At 43.1% G+C, this 27,630-nt stretch overlaps 1 protein-coding gene across 1 annotated transcript in view; it reads right to left on the reverse strand.

The window, feature by feature from the left end:
• Window positions 1-1,542: 1,542 nt before the first annotated feature.
• LOC138265428 (fetuin-B-like) overlaps window positions 1,543-27,630 on the reverse strand; it is a 57,016-nt gene continuing 30,928 nt past the window's right edge. The window contains exons 2-7 of the mRNA XM_069213127.1: window positions 23,798-23,905; window positions 22,600-22,687; window positions 21,770-21,933; window positions 19,126-19,233; window positions 7,117-7,200; window positions 1,543-2,282 (exon numbers count right to left, since the gene is read on the reverse strand). Of these exons, the coding sequence (XP_069069228.1) occupies window positions 1,737-2,282; window positions 7,117-7,200; window positions 19,126-19,233; window positions 21,770-21,933; window positions 22,600-22,687; window positions 23,798-23,905 (1,098 nt within the window). The 3' untranslated portion in view covers window positions 1,543-1,736. The remainder of the gene's footprint in view (window positions 2,283-7,116; window positions 7,201-19,125; window positions 19,234-21,769; window positions 21,934-22,599; window positions 22,688-23,797; window positions 23,906-27,630) is intronic.

Below are 27,630 nucleotides of genomic sequence, written 5' to 3' on the forward strand. Positions count from 1 at the left end.
CCACCATCCCTGTGAGGGCTGCCATTCCCAAGGGGGGGTTGCAAATTGCGACCCACCTCATGATTATTCATGAGGTGGGCATTTGCGAAGCCCTTGCGAATCACAGATGGTGTCAGGGACACCATCCTACATTCGGATTTGCGAAATTGCGAGTCGCTCTGACTCGCAATTTGCGGGTCGCAAATCTGAACCTACCTACATGTGGCCCCAAATTCTTAAAGTCACAAAAGTGCACCCATGGTATATGTCGTACCCCTATAAAATATTTGTGAACTGTATTTTAGCATGGGTAAATACGATGTGTAGATTTGCTCATGTGAAAATCTATTGAGCATTTGCAAGTTCATTTTTCCTCCAGCCACTTTCTTCCCAACCCTGGAAGAAGTTCTAATTCTGCCATTGTCAGGAGTAAATGTCCAACCTTTCTTATTATGGGAAAATATTAGAGAGAAGCTGGTGAAAATCTTTAAAACATGCAGGTTAGTAGGTTTGCAGACTCAAAGGCATTCCAGCCCTGGAACTATTGCTTACTGCGTCCTACAGCCCCAGTATGCATATCTGCAGAAAGGTGGCAAAATAAGGAAATTGCTACACTAGGGATTGAAACTGCAAGTATTCAAGTCCTACTATGGTAGTAGCTCTGGCATAATCAGAGAGGCTATTATCAGAGCTCTTGCATAATGAGATTGCTGCCATAATTTGTCGCCACACTACATGGCACCAAAGGGACAAGTAGATCTTTTTACAGGACAAGTAGATTTGAGAAGCAACCTGTCCCCTGGACAAGTAGATATTTTAATAAATTCCACACCCCTGTAGATAGATAGATAGATAGATAGATAGATAGATAGATAGATAGATAGATAGATAGATAGATAGATAGATAGATAGATAGATAGATAGAGTTTTCACTACTAGTGTAATATTTGTTTTTGAAAGAATACAAAGAGAGGGCAGCCCCAAACTGACGTCCAAAATTACAAGCTGCCATTGTGTTCCTGCACTGATTTTGCAAACTCTGAGGCCAGAGGTCACAAGGGGCAAATCATGGGTTGCAGCTGTGACCCCTGGCGACCCCTAAATAACATCCATGGGGGCAAGACATAGGGCCTGATTAGAGTTTGGGAGATGGGTTACTCCATAACAAATATGATGGGTATCCTGTCCACCTGTATTAGGATTCCCATAGGATATAATGGGATCGTAATATGGCAGATGGTATATTTGTCACATATGTGAGGAGAAACACGTCCGCCAAACTTTAAGTCGGGCCCATTTTCAAGCATGAGGAAGAATGTAGTGCCAGACGTGACAAAGAACCAACAGCCTCTAAGGTGGAGCTCTGGGACAACAAGGTGAAGTGCAATGTACATTCAAATAACCACGAAGAAGGAAACACTGCTGTTGCTTCTTAAACATATATTTACAATGCAATATACTGACTTGTAGTCATCATATAACAAAAGATAATTTTTGTATGTGTACCACATATACATATAAAATGTGCCACCATGAGTCATCAATAATTAAATACACATCTGATAGGAAATTAAAGAGGTATTTTATTACCACAAAAAACAAAATCAGAGAAAGATGCTATTTTTCATCTCTTCATTGCTTCTGACCCTGGTACTGGCAACAATAGCAAGGTGTTGTGGTCAAATTATGCAACAGAGAAGGAGCACTTATTCATGTCAACGTTATATGCTACTTTCATTTATTGCATCAACATTCATTTAAGGTTTGGGCAATAAGGATGCAATGTGGGGAATCGTGTGCTTGGGATTTGAGGGACATCCTGTGGATTCTGAAGGATGAAGGGGAAATGGCTGGGGTTCTGGATCCTGAAATGGACCAATAAAACCAGAGTGAATAGGGTGTTCTGGCTCAACAAGCTTATGAGTTTGAGAAGATACAGGGAGAACTTTGTGATGTGAGGGGACAGGATTACTTGGGGAAGGAAAAACATCAGTCTCATTGATCATATGATAGTACTCCACTGATCCAACAGGTCCTCTGGGATATGGAGGGATCGGCTTTCGTCCTGTGTGTTCTGCTGATGAGCCTTCATCAGGTTTTTGGGTAGGGTGATTTTGAGGTTCACCCGAGGGAGATCCGTTTCCATGAGCCTCCTCGTGCTTTTCCTCATGGGGGATCTTGGTGCCTTTCGGTAGACGGGCAATTTTTCCACCAGAGTCATATTGATGTTTGTGAAATATGTCAACTTTCCCATGATCTTCACCGTAATGCTCATGTTCCCTAAAACGTGGAAGACTGAGTTTCTGCAACAACAGGAAGCACAAAACCCGGAAACATGAGATTTTTTTCAAATAGCCATACCAATATCATTCTCAGTCATTTTAGAATTATATGATTCTCACTATTGATGTTACTTTGTTGCACACTTCTATAAAATCCAAACTTCAGGCTACTGTTTCTGCACAAACTAAATGAAAAATAAAAGCACTCAACCCAAATGACATGCATGTCTGCTTTTTTTGGGAATTTCATATCTTTTTGTACTTGAAATGCCATTTGTGTGGTACAGATACCATTGTGTTTGTGAGAAGAAAACCTTTTGGTATTTGTTTTTCCTGCTTTTTGATAGAAATTCATTGCATTCATACTTTTGGTCTCGAAAATGTACTAGTGCCAACGCTTGATCAAAGATGTTGTTCGGTCAAAATGTAATCCACAAAAAAGTTAAAACCCACTAACCAATAGACTGATTATATCCAAAAACGGAAGTGTGACCCATCCAACCTCAATTGTTTCCTAGAGACAACTCTCCCTTCCTCACTCAAAACATGTTTTACATAGCGTAGTACCCACCAGACAGACTAGTTGTATTTCCATATGAATTTTGTTTAAAAAACTTTAAGTGGTAAATGTTATGTAACGCTACCTTAAGTGCAACACAACATGTAACAAATGGTTTTGTACCATGATAGTATATTGTGGAGTCCTCGCAACAGATGCGACCAGCAGTTTGGTGTTCAAAAAATTAATAGAAGCTTTTTCTATTCTGATCCATCTTTGGCTATGATGTAATGTACTTACCACTCTAATACCTTTTTAGATTTGGAGGTCAAGAGGGTCAGATGAAGGCAAAAGTGTTTATAGAACCCAGGGGCAGATTTAAGAGCCCCTTGCACCATAATATCAATATTTTATTGATGCTAATGTGGCGATATTATGGCAAAAACGCCCCACCAGATTTACAAAGTGGCACAATGCATGCATTGCGCCTCTTTGTAACCCCTTGCACCAAATTATGCCTGCGCCAGGCATAATGTATGCAATGGGGGCATTCCCCCATTAGGGTGGCCAAAAAAATGGCGCAAAGACATCTAAAAGATATCTTTGCGCCATTTTATTCTGCATTTTCTACACCTCCTCAGAGCTGGCGTTAAAAGGGGGCACACCATTTGTTACAATGGGCCCCTATGTACTGTTCAGGGTTAGCGCTAAACTTTTAGCACTAACCCTGAACAGTACATCAATAGCGTCAGAAATTCTGTCGCTATTGCCACCACCCTACCCGTGGTGCGCACACATGGTGGTGGTAGTGGAGAGCTACGGAGTGCAAGGAAAGTAGCGCTGCACTGGGCGCAGCACCACTTTTCTTAAATCTGCCCTCTCCCACCCCCCAGTTCGTATTGATAGGAAGACTCATAGATAAGATACAACTAATGACTTCTACTCTACAATGATTGAGATAGAGAACTATACTCAGACCTTATTCTCACAATTTAAATATTTTGGTTGTGCCACCAGCTGTGCAGAGCTTATGCCCTCAAATAAAACATCAATCATGTTATGTTCAATGACATCATTAACATCACTGATGACATCAATGTAATCGCTGTTGACATACCTGATTACATCCTCTAATGCCTCTAATAGGTGTGAGAGTTTGCAATACACTTAACACACTGAAAGATGTTTAGTAAGCTTCATCTACAGGAATGTTTCTATACCTTTTATACTACTAACAAGTGTAATATTTTGCAAAATGCTTCTCCTAAAGAGGTTTGGATGTTTGAAGAGTGTGGAATTTCTGCTAAGAGCTTTGCACAGAACAAAGGTTTTGTGTACTAGAGGATATGGTCACCTAATGTGGTTGGTTGTCTGAAGACAGTGCACTCTCTTTGAAGACTTGCACATAGGATCAAGACGTTGCATAGTAGGGGTTTGGCCATCTATTGGTCCTTGGGTGTCTGGAAGGAGTGGCCTCTATATCAAGTGCTGTTTACAGGGTGAAGGCTGTAAGTAGTATGCTTTTAGTCTCTAAATAGGGCTTGATGAGAGTGTGATCTCTGTAAAGAGCTGTGTAGAGAGTAAAGATTATGTGTAATAGGGGCTTAGACACCTAATGGGGCATGTGGGGGGTAGTGACATCTCCGTAAAGAGTTGTGCACAGGGTAACGGCTGTGCATATTTGGAGCACAGCCAATTAATGGGGCTTGTGCGTCCAAAGAGACTGTCCTCTCTGTGAATAGTTGCCCAAAGAGTAAAGGCTATGTGTAGAGCGGCTTGGCCAACTAATGACCTTTGGCTGTGCCAAGAGAGAAGACATTTTGTAAAGAGCAGAGCACAGGGTGATGGCTGAGAATAGTAGGGGCTTTCTATGTAATAATTCTGGCATGTAGACAAGTGTGGTACAGCATAATTATTTTATACAAGTACATATCTGCATGTAATTTCTGCTATTCATCATTCCTTACAGTGTAGCAGTTATTGACATATCTGAACGGCTTTATTGGTTTGTACAGTAAATTGAACCACTGTAGGTTGTATGATGTCATCAGTGATATCATCAATGATGGTATTGAACATTCCACGAATGTTGTAATATACAAAGTCATAACAGGTTATGGCAGGAATATAAGTGATAGGTAGCTCGCTGAACTATAACTGGCTAATTTCTTTGTTTTTCTGTTTTTTAAGTGTTCATTTTTAACTAAGTTCAAAACCTAACTATAATGTTACTTTAACCTTTGTTTTTTCATTGAATGCCTAGGGTTTTTTAAAGGTAACCTAAGACCTTATCACTATACCTAAATGTAGCTTCTCTTTAATTATTGCTGCCTTCCCTACTGCCGTACATTGGTTGAGTCCACACCCCTATCCCCTCTCTCCTGCACTCCATGGTCCACTGCGCTGCCTATCCATGCTTCCCTCTATGGTCCATTGTGCTGCCATTGCCCCTTCTGCCTGACCTACATGGTTTGTTGTGCTGCCACAGCTCCTCTTGTTGGTCCTGAGTGGTCTGCTTGCTGCCCATGCTCCTGTCCCCTTTTCTGTGCTCTCTGAGGCCAGCTCCAATCCCCTTCCTTCTGCCCTCCATGGTGCTTTGAGCATGGGTCAGCCCCTTTCCATGTTCCCACTGTGGTCCATTGTGCTGCTGGTGCATTGTGCTGCCAATGCCCCTTCGACCTGCCCTGCGTGGTAAACTGGCAAACCGTCCCACTTTCCCTTCATTGTCTGTGTGCGCTCCCCTATCGATTCCCTCCTGCCCTCGTGGTGCATTGTGCTTCCACTGTCCCTCCTGTATGCCCTGCAAGACCATCTTACTGCTCCTGCAGTTGCTCTCTCCTTGCTGCTCTCAATGGTCTGTTGTCCTGCCACTGCCACTCCAGCCCTCAGAGAATGATCAGCTTGATTCCCTTGTCTCCCTCACCTTTGCCCTCCATTGTCGATATCCATGTCACTGCCCCCTCCTCCCCTATTATCCATTGTCCTTTGTGCTGCCACTGCTCCTCCAGCCTGCACTTTGTGGTCAGCTTGCTGCCCCGCGACCTCCCTTCCTCACTTACCTCCATTGTCCAAGTCTGTGCCCCTAACCCCTCCCTCCTGTTTTCTATGGTCTGTTGTGTTGTCACTGCCCCTCCATCCTGGCCTCCATGGTCTATTGTACTGCCACTTCTCCTCCTGCTTTCTCTGCATGGTCTATGCTGCTGCCACTGCCCCTTTCACCTTTCATAAATGGTCAGAATGATGCCCCTCCCTCCTTCCACTCTGGCCTCAATTGTCTGAATCTTTGCCCCTATCCCCTCCCTTCTGCCCTTCTTGGTCCGTTGTGCTACCACTGCCTCTACTGATTTCTCTGCATGGTCAGATTGCTGCCGTTCCCTCCCTCTACCTTCTGTTGGCTGTGTGCATACCCCTGTTTTCTCCCTTTCACTCTCCATGGTTCATTGTGCTGTCACTGCCCCTCCCAAGTGCCATCTGAAGTCAGCTTGCTGCCAAAGCCCCCCATTTACCTGCCCTCTGTAGTCCATGTGCATATCCCTGCCCCTCCTTATTCCATAGTGCGTTGCGGTACCATCACCCTCCCACCTGACCTGTGTGATCTATTCTGCTGCCATTTCCCTGCCACCTGCATTATGTGGTCAGCTTGCTACCCCTGCCACCTACCTCCTGTTGTCCATAGACCAAATCTGTGCTCCTAACCCAGCCCTCCTGCCCTCCATGGTCCATTGTGCTACTGCTGTCTATTCTTAGAGCCCTCCATAGTTTGTGGAGCTGCCACTGCCTTTCTTGCCTATCCTGCACACAGTTGGCTTTTTGCCCCTCCCTGCCGGTCCTTCACGGTTTGTTGTTCTGTCACTGCCCCTTCCGCATATCCTGTGTTGTGCTGCTACTGGTCCTCCCTCTTGCCCATCATGGTCTGTTTGCTGCCTCTTTCCCTGCCTTCGCCCAGCCATCCGTTGCAACCATATGTCTTGTGCATTTACTTTAACCTTTTCTCCACCCTGGCCAGTTTTATACACATATAGATGTCACCCTCATTCCTACTTACATAATTGAGAGGAAGGAAAATGTGTGCTCTTCTTCAGGTTCATTGTAATTGTATGAAGAGCATTCAAACTCCATATGGTCCCTCAATATCGTACAGCGAATCTCATCATGTAGTTACTTCACACAACTTTAGGATTCCAAATTTTAGTGTAGTTCCGCATCACTCCAACAGTGAATATGATACATCTATATGGGTGGACAGATGTGGTGTGAATGGCTACTATAATTTATTTTATATCAGTAGTGCATTACCATCACCTGAAAGGGCTATATCTGAGACAATTTATTAGATGTAAGCAGAGCAGAAAGTACCGTGGGTTCATAGATTTCACAGGAAACAGTTACACCATCCTCTCCAAGCTTGCTTATTTGGCTCCCCTTGCAGAATCCAACATGCTGTTCAGGAAAGAAAACAAAGTATTGCTCTCAGTTGTTACTGCAGCATTTTGATGTCATTTTTAAAAAACAATCTGTGTTTTTTTTCTACAGTCACTTTGAAATTTGATGATACCTGCAACAGCCAGTTATGCCGGTAGCATTCATGTTTATACCATTATATTTAGTACAAACCACTGTATATAAAACAAGCACAAGAGCCCGTGGCTGTTGTTTTTTTTAAATTTTCCCTGGGACTGTGAATCCACCATGAATCACAGTGAAAATTTTAAAAAAATGCTTTTTAGCTCTGGCGGGGTCCCTCTGTGTCCCACAGCACTGGAGCTAAGGGGTCAGGGTGACTCTACCCTGACCCCTTGCTTTTCTTTCTACTTTTTTTGTGGGACTCTGAAGCAGATTCCCATGATGGCTTCCAATGCTTCCTGGTTTGAAGTGTTGGCAGCCAATCAGAGCTGTGCATTTCCCTGCATGAGCTCATCATTTTTCTGGCTGAAGGCCTGTCTAAAAGTCCTATGGGAATTAACAAGGAAACACAACTTTTATGACTGCACTTTTCTCAGCCCCCGCTTGACAGATCACCCTGAAAATTTCTGTGAGCAACAAGAATCACCAGCACACTTTTATTGCAAAATGTCATGAAGATTCATCAAACAGTGCCAAAGATATAGGCAAGTCAAAAAACGATTTTTCTATGGAATCATGGTCGTGACTCTAACTACCTAGTGGCGACTATGGCCCTCATTCCGACCCTGGCGGTTTCAAACCGCCAGGGCCGGGGTCCACGGAAGCACCGCCAACAGGCTGGCGTTGCTTCCTGGGCTATTCTGACCGCGGCGGTAAAGCCACGGTCAGAAAAGGGGATCCGGCGGTTTCCCGCCGGATTACCGCTGGCCCAGGGAATTCTCCATGGCGGCGCTGCTTGCATCGCCGCCATGGGGATTCCGACCCCCTTCCCGCCATCCTGTTCCTGCCGGTAAAACCTGCCAGGAACGGGATGGCAGGAACGGGTGTCGTGGGTCCCCTGGGGGCCCCTGCACTGCCCATGCCACTGGCATGGGCAGTGCAGGGGCCCCCTAACAGGGCCCCACAAAGATTTTCACTGTCTGCTTAGCAGACAGTGAAAATCACGACGGGAGCTACTGCACCCGTCGCACCCCTGCAAATCCACTGGCTCCATTCGGCTTCCTCTTTGCAGGGGCTTTCCCGCTGGGCCGGCGGGCGATCTTCTGGAGATCACCCGCCGGCCCAGCGGGAAAGTTAAAATGACCCCGCGGTCATTTGACCGCGGTGCGGTCTTTGGACGGTTTCCGCCCGGCGGGCGGTGCCCGCCGCCCGCCGGGGTCGGAATGAGCCCCTATATGTATAACCTGCTGGTGGTCGCCAATAGGTAGCTATAGTTAGGACCTTCCATAGGAAGATTGTTTATTGTTTTGCCAATAACTTTGGTACCGCTTAGGTTATGGGGGTGTTATAGTTAGGAAATAGAATTTAAAATGACATAGAAACTCACTTAAAAAACAAAGGTTACAGGGACTGTTAGAAATGGGGTTTCCAGTTGGCAGTGGGTTACACCCTGTCCAAGTAGGGACTCACACTCTGGTCTGGTTAAGGAAGTCACACATCTAAGATAACCCCTGTTCAGCCCCTTGATAGCTTGGCATGAGCAGTCAGGCTTATCTCAGAGCAATGTGTAAAGTATTTATACACACACACACATACAGAAACACAGTGAAAACATCACAAAAGTACTCCACACCAGTTTAGAAAAACAACCCATATTTATCTTAGTAAAAAAAGACCTCAATAACAAAAATCCAGCATACACAAGCAAAGATACACATTTTTAAAGTCTAAGGTGGTCATTATGAACACGGCGGAAACAACCGCTGTGTTCATGCTGGCGGTCAAAACACTGACCGCCAGTGACCCCGGAACCCAGCAGGCCAGATTATGAACATTTCTGAGAGCCAGCGGGCAGAAACATTGTTTCCGCCCGCCGGCCCACAGAAAGGTTCAGCCGGGACATTGACGGCGGCTCCACATGGCCGTCAATCCCTCTGTGCGGCAGGTGCAGTTGCACCCGTCGTGCAGATCACTGCCTGAAATTCGGCCAGTGACCTGCGTGACGGGGCTCTGCACCGGGGCCCCTTGCTCTGCCACTGCACAGTGCATGGGCAGTGCAGGGCCCCCCTCCGCCAGCCTTTTCCTGGGGGGATATCTCGCCAGGAAAAGACTGGCAGGAAAGGAAACATTATCTGCAGGGTAGCACAGCTACCCTGGCGGATAGTGTTTCATCCCGCCACCAATCTGCCTGCCGGTGGGTGATGGCTGCCACTGGCGGTCGTCACCATGTGCATAATATGGCGGTTCGGCCCGCCATGCCTGCTGGCGGCTTCAGCCGCCACTGCCGGCATGGCGGGCCAACTGCCATGATCGTAATGAGGCCCTAAATCTCAATAAAGTGCTAAGAAACACAATAACTCCAACTGGGTCTATCACAACTTCTTGACAGAGTTGTTCCCAATAGTCTGATGCCAGTCACCAGGGAGTTGGGGATGGTCACAGAGTCATACAGACCCAAAGTAACTTTGGAAAACGAGGAAACAAAGAGGTTGCATATTGTCGGAGAGGTGAGGTGTCGTTGGAGCTGGTGCTGCATCAGTTCCTTACTGCTAATAGGTAGGTGAGGTGTTGGTTCCTTACTGCTAGGCAGGGGAGGTAAGGTGTCGGTTCCTTACTGTTGCAGGGGTGGTGATGCGGCGGGGTCAATTAATCCAGCAGGTCAAGACTTGATGCGTCAACTATGCAACTTCAACGATCACACCATGGGGCCAGGGGATAAAACGCCTTCCAGATTCCGAGTTCCTTTGGCCTTGTTTCTCCTCCTCGTCGTCCTCTCGTTCCTCTTTGCTGCCTTCTCGTTGTTCCTCGACTCCGTCCCTCTCCTCGTCGTCTTCTTCCTCTCCTTGCTCTGCCGACGCCGACCTTTTTGTCCCTCCTCCTTCCTGCGTCGTGTCTGGACCTCGTCCCTCATTGGTGCTCGCCCTGTGGTGTTCCTGAACCCCACAAGCAGCGTCAGCACCAGTCGGCCTTGTGTGCGGAATGGTTCCGGACAGCCCGTCACACTCCCATAAATTGAGAGACTAAGCGAATTCCCCTTTGCTTCTAGAAAATCACTCGACCATTTATTGTAATCCATTTTTATAGCAACTAGAACTGCCTTTTCCTTGTTCTAGGGAGGAAATATTATCAAGTAAAAAGGTTTAAGTAGTGAGTACATAATTGCTGATGGTATCCAAACTGTGAGAGCCTGAGACATGAAGATGATGTGTGTGTGGGGAAGTGGGACTGTGAAACAGTGTCCTAGGCAAAATCACAATTTAGTATTAGTTATGTCTGGATCAATATTATATGAGATTATTTATTTTAGGGTGAACGCAGTGTAATACTTAGCAAAACCTGGAAAGTTAACCCTCCATTTGATTCAGATTCTTAAAGTTTATTAAGAGATATTCTTGCTTCAATATTATTTCTTTAAACTCTAGAAAAGATACCATAAATTCTAGAATAAAATGTTTTTTGCATTTTAACTGGTTACATCTTAAAAAGGACATTTACAATGAGTAAGATCATCATTTTGATTGTGTCTAAATGTTCCCACCAAGAGAGGTATCATGGGGGTCATTTTTCTATGAGTTCTAATTTTCAGTTGTAGTTCATTGATGTTGATAGTTAATGAATCCCTCACTGAATTGTAATACCAAATTCCCAGGTTTCTCATTTTAGGAGAGATCCAGGATAAATCACAGTTCTGCAAAGGTTCCCTTAAGTAAAATTTATTTACAGGCAATACTTCAGATGTCTCAACATTTATTTATAACCCAAAGTATTAGAACAGGAGGACATTGGAAACAAAAGCAGAAGTCCATTTTCATACACAATAAATGTAATACCTTGATCGCTGAGGAAGTCCTTGTAATCGACCGACCTTTTAAGACTTTCTAAAAAGGATTCCCAGATAAGGATAAACAATTAGGGAGAAAGTTGCTCTATGTTACACCTGCATATCTGCTTCTTTAACCCTCTAGCTAAATGTGTGTGTATGAAAAGCTCCACGTGAAACTATTAGCTTAGGTTTGTGGGTTGAATATTTGAATCAAGTTTGTTAATATTGATACAAAAGAGAAGTTAGTGCTGATTATTGCATTTGGGATCTTATGCTCTCATTGAAATAACTGTTTTCCTGAAAATGTTTCATATGCCCAATATCAGTTCACCGATGCTGTTTTGTTAGATGTGAGGCACATCACTCACAAGTTACCATATCCGAAACTGTGATCCAGGCATGACATTTCCTGTCTAAAGGTCGTGTGGTAACACCAAAAAACTAAAAAGTTAATTTAGGTCTCTCATAGTCACAGTTAATGATCTTTTCTTGAAAAACTTCACCTTCTGTTTGAACATTACTGACATATATATCATCGAACATCTATGGGTGAGGCAAGAGGTAGAAACTACCATCCCATGCCATTAACCTAGTCCATCAGTAGACTCATATTTGCTGCTGAGGGACTAGGTGATGGGCAAAATAAATTAGCTTTTCTATTCCCTGCTACTCAGGAACATAAGGGATTGGGGAAAAATCTGATACTCCTGCAAGTGCCTATGAGGAAACCGCATGACACAGCTTGCCCTTTCATCAGTCTTCAGCAATATCAGGATTTATTAGAGCCCTGTTATTGTTGTCTTCTTTCCTTCTCAACAAGGGATGACACTACAGTGGGGTTGGGTGTGGTGCTGGGTGAGGCAATTTACAACTATGATTCTGGCAGTATCCCAAGAAGATTCCCTCCTGCGTCTTATAATACATAAAGAAGAGAAGGGGAGAGGGCATGTAAGCAATACCTCTGAAGACCTATAATGGTGAGATTGCCCTAAGGATGTGAAGCTGCTCGGAGCTTCTGTAGTTACGTATGGTAATATTAAGTCATGCGTAGGCTTTGGGACACAGGTATATAAGAGTCTACACTGCCATCTGTGATTAAGCTTGCACATATTGGCCTGTACTTGTTCAATGAGTGGCTGAAGCTTGTATACCAGAATGTGGAAGTCATAAATATCAACATGCGCATTTTCTTTGTTTCTAATTACTGAATTCCACATGTATTGGTATTTTTTGTGCATTTTCTGTTGATACAGTTTGGGAGGTTTAAGCCTTCAAAATTTGCAGTGTGGCATTATTGGCTGCATTTCCTTGATTTCTGGTCCCTTTTCAAATAAGATTGGAGAGGGATCAGAATTAGGAATTGTCTGCTTCATTTCTGATTGAAATACCAGAGCATTAACAAGTCCATTAGGAAAGCAATCTACACGTTTACACTTATTGTCTTGAAATACTGAGTGTCACATTGGTTCACTCTATCCCCTTTCATACCTAGGCCATGACCCCAAGTGGGCTCAATGGGGGTGAAGTATTTATTGCACTCAGTTAATATCAACAACATCAGTTAAAGTCCTTTTTCCATTTTCTTGCCACTAACGTGAGGACGCTTTAAATTTGAATCCTCCCCGGACGGTCGACTTTCGACAATGGTTTTCCGATACTGAGAACGCCGCGGGATGATTGGACCGCGGAGTGTTTTCCTACATTATAGATACTTACTCTGATGATAGGTGAGTGACCTGAGTGGTTGGTTGCGACCTAGTTACTTTCTAGGGTACAATTGGGGATTGATTGTGAATATGTCCTTTTTAGGCTCACCATACTTATATTTAGTTTATTTCTTTTTTCTTCTTTTTCGCATTTAGGAAACGTTATAAGAATACCTCATTATACGACTTAATTTTGGACTATTTATACCTTATTCAGGTCAGTCTGGGCCCAATGGCCATACTTATATGTAAACAATTTGGTGGCGATGTTTATTTCGGGCTTTGCATGAGACTTGGATAATTACAGAGGTTGCTTATGGTTGTTTCCGCAGACTGTACAATTGTTTTGAGAAGACTGGTATCACACATAAGACATACTTGAGCTAAGGTATGTCTTGAATTGTATTGGAGATTTACTGTTGATTATTTAAGGTTTTCTTATTGATATTTTGGCGTGGGTTTGAGTACTTCTTGACAGTTTGCACTAGTTTTAGGTTCTCTCGCACTCTTTTATCACTCAGGTTATTTGGTTACTATTTTCTCTAAAATGGAGAAGTGCACACTCATGTTATGATAACCCTTTACACATGGGAACGTCGCGTATGTGGTTCCAGTTTGGTGTTTTTACTGTATAGATAATTTGGTTATCCTTTTTGTAGGTAACTTTCTGTTTGGTTAGTGGGTAACAGATCAGTTTCTATTAAATTGTTTGGCACATTAAGTCACGAATGGCATGTTTTTGCTCTCACAAAAATCATGATAGGAGTGGTTTGTGGTCTGCTCTGAACAGTTTTGAATGTATATTACAGTTGTAGTCATTGTTCTCATTTATTTGCAGCCCTGATGAAGTCTGTGAGAGTGTTTTCTCATAGGACGAAACACGTGTTGGCTGTGGTTGCTACATGAATATTGACTTCATGGACGACCTTCTATTGTTATGATGAACTTTTTGCTTCAAGAATAAATTGAGCTTGAACTCTCCATGGTGTTATTACCATTATACACTGAAGATTTGATACATCACTAACTTCTAATCATACGTTCATGAGTGCCCTGACAGCTGTTTTTTTCAACATCAGTTAAAGTGTTTATCATGTGTGGTAAATTCTCTAGATTCGGAGTTTCACCTGGAAAATGGGACGTAATATGAGGACTTTGGTACTTACCACATCAAATTCCATATGTACTCATATTTATCATTTAAGGAGTATTTTCTCTAGGGAAATGTTAGCAGGTTGTCAGGCCAAACAAAACCTGGAGAGAGGTGTAGTAGTTTGGTTACAAACACACACCTCAGAATTCTGATCCATGTGAAACAGGGATTTGTGCAGGGTTTGGAAATTCTGGAAAAGGGAACTTGCCATCTATAGTCATCTACTTGCTGAGATCATGTAAGACCATGCATTTTACCTGAAAACACTTCATACATGGAGCACAATCCAGTATGGGATGTGATACGATACAGCCAGGGAGTCATTGTGAGGAAGCAGTCATGACTCTCGTGTATTCCTTTCTATTTGAGCAAATCTCCATTTGGTTGGCTGTTTTGGGGTAGGATTGCAGGTTAGTTTGCAGGGAAATGCTTCTCAAATTTGGAGGTTAATTTTCCTATACAGCACCCGCAGAGTAAATACCAACACAATTCAGTGTGTCCTGACAATGTAAATCCCCGGATGGTGCTGTCAAAGACTATGGAAGGGCTGCCTGTCACCTCCCTTTTACGATAGAAAAACAAACTTATCTGAGTGAATTTCAGCCCAAGATAAGCCTCGGAAGTAAAAATGTTTTCACCTAAACCCTTTTTTCTCCAAATACTATGGGGGATGAAACTGTCTTTCCAGAGAGTTGTTCCTTTAAGAGCTAATAACACAAATACCTCAATAAACAAGGAGGGTAGGGGAGAAAAAAGGGAGAAGCTAAAACCAAAGAGGGAAGACAGTGTGAATCAGTTGGAGTTTTGACAGTACATAACCAGGGACTTTCTGTTAGTTCAAAAGAAGCTGTGATTCTGAGAGGAAGTATCTTGAAAGTGTCTCTTTCCCAGACACTACGGAATCCTAAGAAATAGGTTGGTGGTAGAAGAGGAGAAGCTGTGGACCTCAGAGGAAGCGTCCGGACAGCCCCATTCTCTTATTCAGGAAGTGGACCTTAGAGAAAAGCCACGGTAAAAAGGATTTTCCCACAGGAGTAAAACACCACAAGAGGGGAAATAGTGGAAATTTGAGGTGAACCTGCTAAAAATTATAATTTCAAGTTCAAAGAAAGAAGAGATGGGAAGCTTGAAGGGACAAGTCAAAACTGAGAGAGGGGAGGGGGTAGTGTGCATCAGTTTGAGTTTTTGATGGTACACAAACAGGGTGTTTCTCTCAAAAAGAAGCTGTGATTCTGGGACGAAGTATCATGACAGTGTCTGTCTCTTTCCCAGACAAGTGGCAATCCTAAGGAACAGCTTGGAGGAAGAAGAGGAGAAGCTGTAGGCCTCAGAGGAAGCCCGGACAGTTCCATTCTCTTTTTCATGAGGTGAACTTAGAGAGGAAAGCCATGTTAAAAAAGCATTTTCCCACAGGAGCGGTGTACCAAAAGAGACGAAATAGTGAAAATCTGAGCTGAGCTTGCTAACAATTATAATTTCAAGCACCAAGAAAGTCAAGTCACTCCTTACTATTGTAGTATGTCAGTCTAGGGTTCCTTTATTGACCAATAAAACAGTGTGGTGTGTGGTACAGTGTTCGTATGCAAGTTATGGACGTCAAGCAACAGAACTGTGAATATCATCTTTATTCACTAATCACTAAATGAAACCTGGAGTCAATAAATGCAAAGTGTATGCTTCAGGCCGGCTAGTACCTGCCATCCAAAATGATGGTGCCTACATTTCCCTAATAACTACTGTCACTGACAGGCTCCATTTTCCCCCTCCTTCAGATCCAGTATCAACTGTTTGAAACCTGGACTTCCTATGCTTGAGACCCAGATTGGTCAAGCTTCCAAGAAGTAACAAATTAAGCAATGTTCCTGCCTGTGTTAAATTGCACCCAGCCATTCTGTATTGTGTGCTGGTGAAGTTACTAAAATTACTAATTTGGAATTTCAAAATATCTTGCAGAATCTACAGGTCATACATTCAATTGTCTATTGTTTGTTTAAGCCCTTTAATACCCCTTTGGTATACTATTACATATGGAGTGCCACTTAGGGCAACATATTAAAGTATACACAAAAGTGCACCAGTCTATACCTGATTGTAGAGCCCATGACAAGGGTGAAGCTAGTTCTGGGCTGTTTCTGTTCCGGTTCAGGGAGGACCTGGTTTGGAAGATCAACCTTGACTGTTCCCATTGGAGCACAGTCAAGACTGATTTGCCTATAACTGGGTCAAAACTGAAGTGGCATGGTGTACAAAATAACAATGGACTGGGATGCAGCCCGAGTAATCCCATGGCTGAGATTAATCCATCACTTTTGGTATACTTTAGTATGACGGGTATGCCCAGATATGGGTCCCGTGCACCCTGTCTGGCTGGAACCAAGCTATACCGGGCTGATGAGCCCATAACAAGGGCAAAACTAGTTCTGGATTGTTGTGTTCTGGTTCAGGGAGGACATGGCATGGCAGTTCAAGCTGTATTATTCCCATTGGAGCAGAATTGAGACAGATTTGCATATAACTTGATCTAAACTGAGGTGGCATGGTGTGCAAAATAACGATGGACTAGGATGGGGCTCTGACTAATTATCAGTGGCTGAGATTAATTCATGCATTCCATGCATCATCTTTTGTATACTTTAGTATGCTGCCTAAGTCGGAAGGGTGTGCCCACATGTGGGTCAAGCGCACACTATGTCGCTGGAACTAAGCTATTCCTGGCTGATGAACCATACCAAGGGAGTAACTAGTCCTGGGTTGCTTGTGTTCCGGTTCAGGTAGGACCTGGCTTGGCAGTTTCGACTAGGCTGTTCCCATTAGAGCAAGGTCGAGGTTAATTTGCGTACATCTGGGTCGAAACTGAGGTGGCATGGTGTGCAAAATAAGGATTAATAGGGATGCAGCGCAAGTAATTATCAGTGGCTGAGATTAATTTAGGCATTTCATCCATCACTTTTTGTATACTTTAGTACGTCAGCCAGAGCAGGACGGGCATCCCCATACATGAACCCCGTTTACACTGTGTCATTAGAATCAAGCTAAACCTGGCTGATGAGCCCACAGCAAAGGCAAAACTGGTCCTAGGTTGCTTGTGTTCAGGTTCAAGGAGGACCTGGCTTGGATGTTCAGGCTGGATTCTTCTAATGGGAGCAGGTTCAAGCCTGATTTGCATGTAGTTGGGTCCAAACTGAGGTGGCATGGTGTGCAAAATAACAATGGATTGGGATGTGGCCCCTGAGTAACTACCAGTGGCTACGATTAATTCCATCTAGCATTTTTTTGTGTACTGCTAAACAGTCATAAGGCAGGGTGTATTGTAATTAAAATATTGGAAATGTAATTTTTAAAATATATATTTCCCTGTAGTGTAAATCAACCAAATGGGTTTTTCACTACTTTGAGGCCAACCTCTCCCATTGGATAACAATGGGTTCAGTTATTGCATTTAATAAGAGCTAAGTTGTGATTGGGAGCAGAGAGAAAAGTCATATTTAGAATCTGAGAAATTGTAATTTAAAATCGTCTTTAATGGTAAAGTCGGATGTTATGTCACAATTTTGAAAATGCCACTTTTAGAAAGTAAGCATTTCCCTGCCCTAACTATTTGGTGCCTGAAGCTTGTTTCTGGTTCACATGACTGGATGTTATTTCCTCACAGACAGGCACTTGTTAGAGGGATTAGGTGAGCCTGAGTCGATCATCTCAGGCAACAAGGGAGGGCGGAGCACTGATTGCAAGTCAATAGGGTGTGCCCTGCCTTCATACAAAGAACCTCTCAATAGGTCTGACCTGTTCTTCTCCTTGAACCGAGGACTACCAGAATGATGCCAAGGGCTTGTTGGCTGGCCTTTTGCTCAGAGCCTTTGGGCTCCAACGATCTTGAACGCACCCCTGGATTGGACCTGAGTGGGTCCTGACCTTCCAAGTGGTTCCTCCCCAGGCCTGGACCCTTGGAGGTGTTGCACAAGGTGCCCAGATAGCAAAAATTCAAAACTTGGGGTTCTTAACATTATTTTTTGCTAAAACATGCTCTGAGAACCTAGAGCAGAGCTGGACCAACCTGCTCTTCTATCCACCCAAGGTACATCGCGGGTCAGCCTGTCCTCAAGGCAACTCCCACTATGTGCTTCTCCATAGCATCAAATTCTGTTCAGCTGCCCCTGGCAGAAGGAGTATCACTTGGAACCCTTGTCAGCTATACCCTTCAGCTTCATCCAGCTGCAGATCTTCAACTTCCAAGAGATGCCTTCAGCCAGCAGCTCGTCGAAGATGAGGCCTTCTCCTTGGACACCGCCAGCTGCCTTGCCCAGCTGAGCAGTATCTCCTCAGAATATTTTTCTACAGAATTTGTTCTAAGTCCAAAGGTAAGCCGAAACGCGACCTAACCCAGTTTCTGTACCCAAAACCTGCTGCATCACAGTCAACAATACTTCCAACTTTGCCCCATTCTCCCATGATGACATGTCTACAGAGGGCGCTTTGATCTTTTAGGCGCTAGTTTTTGCCATAAACTTTAGATTTTCACAACTCTGGTTCTACTGATTGGATTTGTGTTGTTTTATTGTCAAATATATTCTATTTTTCTAAATTGGTGGTATTTTTCTTGTTTTGTGTTGTCACTTTATTGTTGTTTGGGTTCTGCATAAATACTTTACACATTCTTCTAAGTTAAGACTGACTGCTTTTGTGCCAAGACATTAAAGGTTTAAGCCCAGGTTAATCTATTAATATTGGTAGTTCACTCTGATGGGGATTGTGGCTGTTGCTTGAGAAAGGCCCACACCCCCCTAAACCAACAACCCAACTTCCCACACTGACTAAACAACAACCTATGCGTAATCAACATTTTAAGCTCCTCTGATTCCAAATTGGTGCTCAAAATTATTTTTAAGGCAATGTTGTTGAGCAGATTACATACTTGGCACCTCAAACATATAGCAATTGATCATGAAAATATAGCAGAAAAATGTCTACAACTGTAGCAAGCTTTTTTCAGGGAAACGTTCTTCAAATATTACCAGCTATCCCAAAAGGGTAACATATATTGAAATACAATAAGATAAATGATACCGCTGCTATAGATTAGCTGTCATTTACAAGGATTGTATTTTGAATTCTGCACTTACAGCTTGTTCATCCTCCAGAAAGTGACAGTCAGTAACATTAGTTTCTGATTTCGAGCAGTTTGTTTCCTTAATAACGATTTCCACAAAATATGATGGACCCATCTTCCACTGAAAGAGATCACATGCATTTTTCAGTGATATCTAATTGATGATAAACATCTAATGCAGTACCCAAAATTTACAATTTTATTAATGCATGTTACATACAATGTATGAAAATGCATTTAACCACGTTATAGCCTTTGCATTGGTGAGCAATCAAATTTCCCTTATTTCACTGATGATGATGATGGTACCTATCCAAAATGTATTATGAAAATGACCAGTAGAGCTGCTGTATTGAAAGGCTAAATTTCTATTGAAATCATAAACCCAGTGTTTAGGTTTCCTGTAACTAAATTACACTTCCTCCACTGAGTCTCAAAATATGTCTTGACAGCAGGGAGGTAAGTGCAGATCACTTAGGGCCAGCAGAGGAAATACTCTGTCACAAACATGACGGATATCTCGCCTGCCATATTATGATCTCCATTGGATGTAGTAGGATAGTAATACGGCAGACGGGATATCCGTCATGTTTGTGACAGATTATTCCTCTCCGCCGAGATTTAAATCAGGCCCTTAATGTTAATGTGTCAAGTGCTTCATTAAAAAGGTCATGGTGTTTTGTTGTTCTTGGCAGACTATATGCCCTTCATTGCGGAAACAGCACATTCAGCCATCCCCTTTTAACAATGAATACACTCTTAGGTGTTCATTACAAGTGTCCTGTGAAATGGGAGAGATTTTCCCCTTACGTAAGCTACCGATATCTGGGGTACCAGTGACTGAGGGAGTGGGAATATCCAACCATTTACAAGTTGGACCCTCGGAATCCACTAAGGAATCAGGAATTATTAGACAAATTGCTAAATATAGGATTTTCCCCTCAATAATTTCTCATTTTGGGCTTGAGTTTGAGCCGCACTTTGGCTACATTCAGCAGCCAAAATCTCTAAACTAAAGTTCCACTGATTTGCAGTGTTTCTACAGTTCCGATGGGGCTGGTAATTGCTGTCACCGGACACATAGAAATCAAGAGATCATGTGTGATGAGATCCTTAATGGTTATGATAATGTTGATCTCAGAAATGACAACTTTTTCAAGTGTTTAAAAATGTCTTCTATATTTAACTCAAGCACATAACAGTAACTGGGAGGTTTAAAGACTTTCTTCTCAATACCCACTCAGCTATAAAAACACTGAGGGCCTGATTTATTAAAAGTTTGCACCGCCTTAATGTCATTTTTTTGATGTAAAAGCAGTGCAAGTTTACAAAATATAATGGTATTTTGTAAATTTGCACCTCTTTTACGTAAAAAAATGACGTTAAGGCGGCACTAACTTTTCATAAACCAGGTCCTAAGGGGCTCATTACGAGTTTGGGTGTGGGGGTTGACAAACCGACCATCAAACTCATGGGAATGAGGTGGCCATCAACCCGGCTGCTTCCCCCCCACCCGCCGTAGCATGGTGGGAACATCCTATTACGACATTACCGCTGGTCAGCCTGGCAGGAACAGTGCTATGGTATTCGCCCCGACTCCCTTAAGGCGGCCAAGGCCAATACCACAACACACCAGCACCCTTGAAATGTGCACTGCCTTAACTCAGCACTCCCGTGGCTGAGAACGACTCAGACTGCCGTCAGCCCGTCAGAAACCATGTTACTGGCAGTCTGACCACCGTGGTCATAATGTGGTGGTCAGACCATCTGGAATGCAGCAGTCCGACGGCATCCATGAGTCTGGCAGTCCTTGAACCACCACACCAGTAATGAGGCACTTAAGCATTTCACATGTATAATCTACTTCTAGTACACAAACATGAATTGGTAAGTATATAAATCCTGGCTCATGGCAGTGTTTTTCATCTTAACATATTTTTACTACAGAAGTCAAATTTTGCTGGGTTCATGCAAAACTATTTTTACGTGTCTGTTATCTCTCTGTACCTCCCCCAGTGCTTGAATACCATTTCACTGTTTTAGCCACTTGATAGTCTTGCGTGAGTTTAATATCTGGATTTATAAGCCATATTAGGTTGCACGTTTATTTACTGCAGACAATAGGCTTTAAGTTACATGTCAACATCACACAAGCTCTGGTTAAACTTCATTGGCCTACTGTGGTTTAAGTCCCTCCACTTTGCACCAAGGATCTTCTGTGGCAGTGGACAAGAACATCTGGAGGACAAATTATTCAAATATTTACCTCTTTGCAGCTTGAGGTCTTCCTCTATTCCCTTAACTTGCAGACATTTTTTCAATCTGAATATATCAGTGGTGGACATTTTAGTATCTAAGCTGACACAGCTGGGAATACTCTACATTGAAAGATCTGTTTCTACCCAGGGTTTTGAACAACTTGTGTGATAACCACATAATTGCTTCTCTGGAGTTGTTATAGTTCTCATATGCCCCTGTCTCTGTCCTAGAGTGCCATGCCACTGCCACAGGTATAGGTACATCTATATGAATAGTGCAGAGTAATAACAAGAAATAAAGAGAAAATAAATAATGTATCATGTGACTTAAAACAGGAAAGCGACTTCTGAAGCACCTATCAGCTTTTAAAGTCTAGTGAGAAAACATTTTGTAGTTACCTGCATATTTGAGTTTTCTACCATATAAACCTTGTAGTAGTGGGTGTTATTACTGTCTTTGTTGTATTTTGCAATCATCATATCAGCTATTGGTTCGTAGACAGGAGAATCGTTGCCCGGTGCGGGGCAATCTGGACACATGGAGTGGACTAAACGTTTAGGAACTGTGAGGGTGAAAAAATGAAATTAGTTTTTCTGAACTGCAGTTCACTTTCTACACTCTACCAACTTGTATGGGTGGCTTTACATTACATGTCTTTCTCGCCGATGGATCATGCTACAGTGATATAAATGTAAATATATTGAAGTCACTTGAGTTAGATTTCAGTTCACATGATAAATTACTAAACATCATATTTAGGGTCTGATTACGACTTCGGCGGAGGGGATAACTCCGTCCCAAATGTGACGGATATCCCGCCCGCCGAATTACGAGTCCATTATATCCTATGGAATTCGTAATACGGCGGGTGGGATATCCGTCACATTTGGGACGGAGTAATCCCGTCTGCCGAATTCGTAATCAGACCCTTAGGGGGTTATTACAACTTTGGAGGAGGTGTTAATCCGTCTCAAAAGTGACGGTAAAGTGACGGATATACCACCAGCCGTATTCAGAGTTCCATAGGATATAATGGACTCGTAATACGGCAGGTGGTATATCCGTCACTTTACAGTCACTTTTGGGACGGATTAACACCTCCTCCAAAGTTGTAATAACCCCCTTAGTGTTTATTTCTATGTCAGGCATGTTTTAGCCACTTCCTTTTTAAAATGGTGTTGATGGTCGAACGGATACAAAGGATTTCTTAAAATAGAGAACACTGTACCTGGAACGAGAATACAGTTATAATTGTACAATTTGACCCTCCTCCAAGGTAAACTGAGGTAGAAGATAGCTTTACACTGACCAAAAATCTAAAAATAAAGGCAAGACAAGTTAGACACAGAGCACAACATTTTAATTGTTTTTGAACAGCTTTTAAAAACATTTTTCAGTATGGACTACAATGCAAGACAACACATTGTGGCAGTTTTTTGGGACATCGGTCTGTAGAAATCTTTACTAAGGCTTTATTTTATGTTTAAATGCTGTTGATTTTTTTAAAGTTTTTATTTGTAATAGAATTTTGAATATTTTGAATTAATACTGTTATTAGTGGTTGAGCGAATTTACAATTTTAATATAAACACCCTGCTGCCTTGATTCAAGTTAGCTTGCATCTCGTTTTGCCATGCAGAGGAGCTAACTGGAAGAATGACCTCTGATGCATGTGTAATATTAGGTGACTGGATAACTCCAGAAAGTTACAAGCGCTCATTGTACTCTTATATAGAATAGGTCAGTGGCTCTTAACCTGTGGTTCGGGGACCTAGTGGGGGGGGGGGGCACAAAGCCTACTCAGATGGCCTGTAACTGCAAGGAAAGCTAAAGAATACTAACAGATTCATATATGTAAAATGTACTGCAAGTCTGAAGGAAATTGACATTGGATCAGGGGTGGCTCCTCCACAATGGAGGAGGAGCTTTTCCCCACTGGCTAAGAGTCAGCAGCAAAAAAATAAAGCGATATTTCTGCCGCTGGCTCAGCCAGCATGTGAAGGGAGGGGCATGGGCTGGGCCATGGGAGGGGGAGGCAGAAGGAGGAGTGGAGTGTCAGGTTGGTTGCATTAACTCTAGAAAATGGCGGCTAGCATTGAGCCATTTGGATTATGGTGTATCTAGTTCTAGGTACATGGTGGCAAAGACTGTGTGAGGCGGCTTGCCCAGTGTTTCCTGTAGTATGCACTATACAAGTTGAGCAGTTACATGTACAGTGATTTTCAGACTAAGGCATGAACGTTGAGTTTCAATGAAAGAATGAGTTTGATGGTGTCATCTTTAGCTCTTTTTTTAAACATGTCATATCTGTCTTAAACATTATAATTTTAAAATGTAGACATAGCTAATGAATCCCAAAGTGTAGACCCTATTTGTATTTCAAACCATCACAGGGGAAGCATGCTTTCTGCTATCACTGTACTTACCGTTTCATGGAAAGGCCTGATGTTACAATCTTTCCAGCTCTTTCGACTTACAAGATGGCAATCTGTTTCAAGCAGATCCATAGTGAAATAATAGATATTTCCAGCACCCTAAAAAAATGGAGCATAGAGCTTATTTGGGCACAAAACGTTTCAATCAAATAAACCACCAAGTTCTTAACAGTGATAACATTGAAACTGCTTATTCACCTATATCAGCCCCATGACAATTAATTTCCAACATGATATTATTCAAGATATAGGTAAAAGAGGGTATTTAGTAGATCAATTAAGGGTTAACACAGTTAGGTCTGATGTATTCCACAAGTTTTTCATGATTACTTAAATCTTATCATAGCATATTTACCATGAAATACTTTTTTGGAAACATAGGCCCTCCTTATGACTTTGGCGTTCTTTTCAGAAAACTGCCGAAGCCACAGACGCCAGAAGACCACCAGTGCTGGCGGTCTTCCAACCACAATATTATGAGTACTGAAGGCTTTCTGCCACAATTTGGGTGGATATCCTCCAGTAGTTGTGCTGGCAGTCAGAGGCGCAGGGGCGGTTCCATCACTGGCCCCTCCCCATCAAAAGGACTCTGCCAACTGTATTACGACCTGTAGTACGGCCTGGCGGTGTCCTGGTGGCAGGCACTGCCAGCGGTGGAAGCACCTGTTCCCATTCCCTGCGGACAACTTCTTCGCCATACAAGGTAAGTCGATCATTCGACAGGGGAAGGGAGTGGGGAGGGTGGGGGTGTGTTGTGTGTGCATGTGTGAGTGGGTGTTGTCTGCATGTGTGAATGTAAGTGTGTATGCATGTGTGTATGAGTAGGTGTATGGATGTTTAAATGCATGTTTGAATGCATGTGTGTATAGGTGTGTGTGTATGAGTGAATGCATGTAGGATTGTTGAAGTGAGTGCGAGTTGGAATGTTTGTGTAAATGCGAGTATGGATGCGTGTGAGTGAATGTGAGTATAGATGCGTGTGAGTGAATGCGAGTATGGATGTGTGTGAGTGAATGCCTGTATGGATGCGTGTGAGTGAAAGCGTGTATGTAAGTGTAGGTGAATGAGTGTATTCAGGGTACGTGTGGGTGGGTGTGTGTGTGTGGGTGCGTGTATGAGGGGGAGGTGGTGCGGGGTGCTGTTCAGGAAGAGGGGTGGGGAGGGGGTGCTGGTATGGAAGGGGGGTATTGGGTTTGCAGGGGGGGTTGGGGTAGTCAGCTGTTGGTGACAGGAAAGAAAATTCCTGTCACCGGTAGCCTTTCCGCCAGGGTTTTCGTGGTGGTGCTACTGCCATGGAAACCCTGGCAGAAAGCTGGCTCGTTATACCGCTGGCGGTCTTTAGTGGACCGCCAGGTCGGAAATGCTAATCTCCGGCCCTGCGGTCCAACCGCCCTGGTGGTAAAAGCTGGGATGTGGCGGGTTGGCAGAGGCCAACCTGCCGCACTCATAATGTGGCATGATTCACCACTGGCCCGTCGGCGGTGAGACCGCCACTCTGCCCCTGGCGGTCTTCGGACCACCAGTGTCAAAATGAGGGCCATAATTTTTTGTATTTGCTTCTTTGAAACTCACAAGATAGTCGCCAAAACTTAATTAAAAAGAGTGCAAAGAACCAAGCTGGCTCTCCAAAGTGGTGGGATCGGCCCAAAGTATTGTCTGCCTGCATAAAAGAGCCTGCAAAAGTAATGAATGGAGCCGAAGGCATGGCCAACCGGGGTAGATGTCCATCACCCCACTCAATGGACAGCTGCCTAGGGACTGGGCTGCTTCAAGAGCCCGCTCGCGGAGACACAAAGACCCAACAATCTTAAAATAATAGCTGCATCTACTGCCGAAGGGCAGATGTAGAGGACAAGTGCCCTGAATGCAAAGGTGTAAAATAGGAAGACATGAATCATGATGGTGCAGTGCTGCCTAGAAAGAGCCGCTGTAAGCATCCAAAGGTGATGTTCTGTGTGGCTGTTCAAATCATAAAACATTCTTTGGGGGAGTAAGATGGATAAATCATCAGCTAAGCAGGATGACATGCTTTTGAACAGATGACAGTGACATTTTACTCCTCTCATATCGAATCAAGGGAAGACACCTCAACAGACAAAGTTTCACTCCTATTATTCACAATCAAGTCAGTGAAGGCAGAAATCTTGAAGGTGACCAAAGTGGACCACCCACTTCAAAAGCCGATCTGCAAAATGACTGTCATAAAATACTATCTGAAGGCTGAGATAAACTGCGATCTGACCGGGGCGAGCAGATATATCAGACATCAAGAAAGATTTACAGAATAAGGACTCCAGAATTGAATCAATAGAGCAGTGCAGTCCCTATCAGATAGCAGTCAAATTGCTACAACCTCAGTGAGGATATTGAGAGAAGATCAAGAAGGGACAATTTGAGGACTCAAAATTTGAAAGAAAGCAAAGTGGGGGACAACAGAGGGTATCTCCAGGATCTCTTCAAGAAGATCCTGCGTAAGGGCGATGACTTCCACAAAGGAGTATAAAAAGTGCACATAGTGGGGAAGAAAAATGTGGATAAGAAAGCAAGACCACATGACATTATGGAGAAGAAACAAAGGAGCTAATTTTTGTGGCTAGATAGAGACAGAAACACATCCTGTGAGGGGACAGCAAAGTGAAGCTATTTCAGGACCTGACACTAATATTCCTAGTGAAAGGGAGGGCCTACAAATCTGTTGTGGTGTTGCTGAATGACAACAGCATAAGATATAGATGGATATTTCCTGAAGGCATAATGTTAAAATGAAATGACCAAAAACTGGTGGCAAAATCAATAAAAATCAATAAAAGAAGTGCTGACGATCTGAACTTTCTCAGATAGGGGAGAAGCATCACTGGAATCGGACTACAGACAGCATCTTAGAGATCATAAAAAGTGGGACTCTAGCAAACCAATGTTTAAAAATCATAATCATGGTTCTATCTAATAATTAAATGTTGAAATGCAGTAGTGGAGCTAATAATCAGGTGGAACTGTCCCAATCTGACCAAATTGGAACTACTGTAAATATGGAAGCGTTGACACATAGTGGGTAGATTCCAATCCATGGATTGGGCACCATGGGTGAAGCAAGGTGATGAGACCTTAATGGAGGATAATATGCAATTGATTTGAAACAATGCCCCCAATGGAAGGATATGCCAAGAGCCAGTAAATAACTGCTGGGGGGGGAGCTTGGGTAGCACTCCTTATAAGACTGGAACCTAGAGGGAAAATATATGTTGGTGGGGAGGATAGGGATGGTAAATTGATACCTGTTTCAAATTTTATAGTTCAAGCTTTGAGGATTTGAGAGGGTATAGGGAAGGAATATGGGAATGCACACATGGGTGAAAAAATGAGCACAGCTAGAAAAGCCTTTAGTAGTAAGGATACTCGAAGGAATATTTGGATATTACAACTTCTATAAATGTAGGTTAGTGGCTTGAAGTCCCTCACTAAGAGGCAGAAACTGCTACTGCACATTGACATGGTTAAATCAAATATATTTATACTTTAGGAGGCCGACGTCTTGGGGCTAGATAAAAAAAAATGGATGAAGCATAAACACAATCCCACTCAACTCCACCCATGGGCATCCAAAAAGATGGGGTTGAAATATTAGTTAGACACACAGTTGGCACTTGAACAGTTCTAACTAAAAGAGCCACATTGGGTAGAAGTGCACTGCTCCAGCTGAAGTGCAGTGATACAATAATCTCAATACCTAACGTGTACACCCCAAATTCAAATCTAGACTATTGGCCACTGATGCAGGAGTTGAGCCACCTCTTTAAAGGGGAAATGGTAGTAGGAAGTGAATC

Source organism: Pleurodeles waltl, chromosome 11 (assembly GCF_031143425.1).
Source record: "Pleurodeles waltl isolate 20211129_DDA chromosome 11, aPleWal1.hap1.20221129, whole genome shotgun sequence".
NCBI classification, from domain to species: domain Eukaryota; kingdom Metazoa; phylum Chordata; class Amphibia; order Caudata; family Salamandridae; genus Pleurodeles; species Pleurodeles waltl.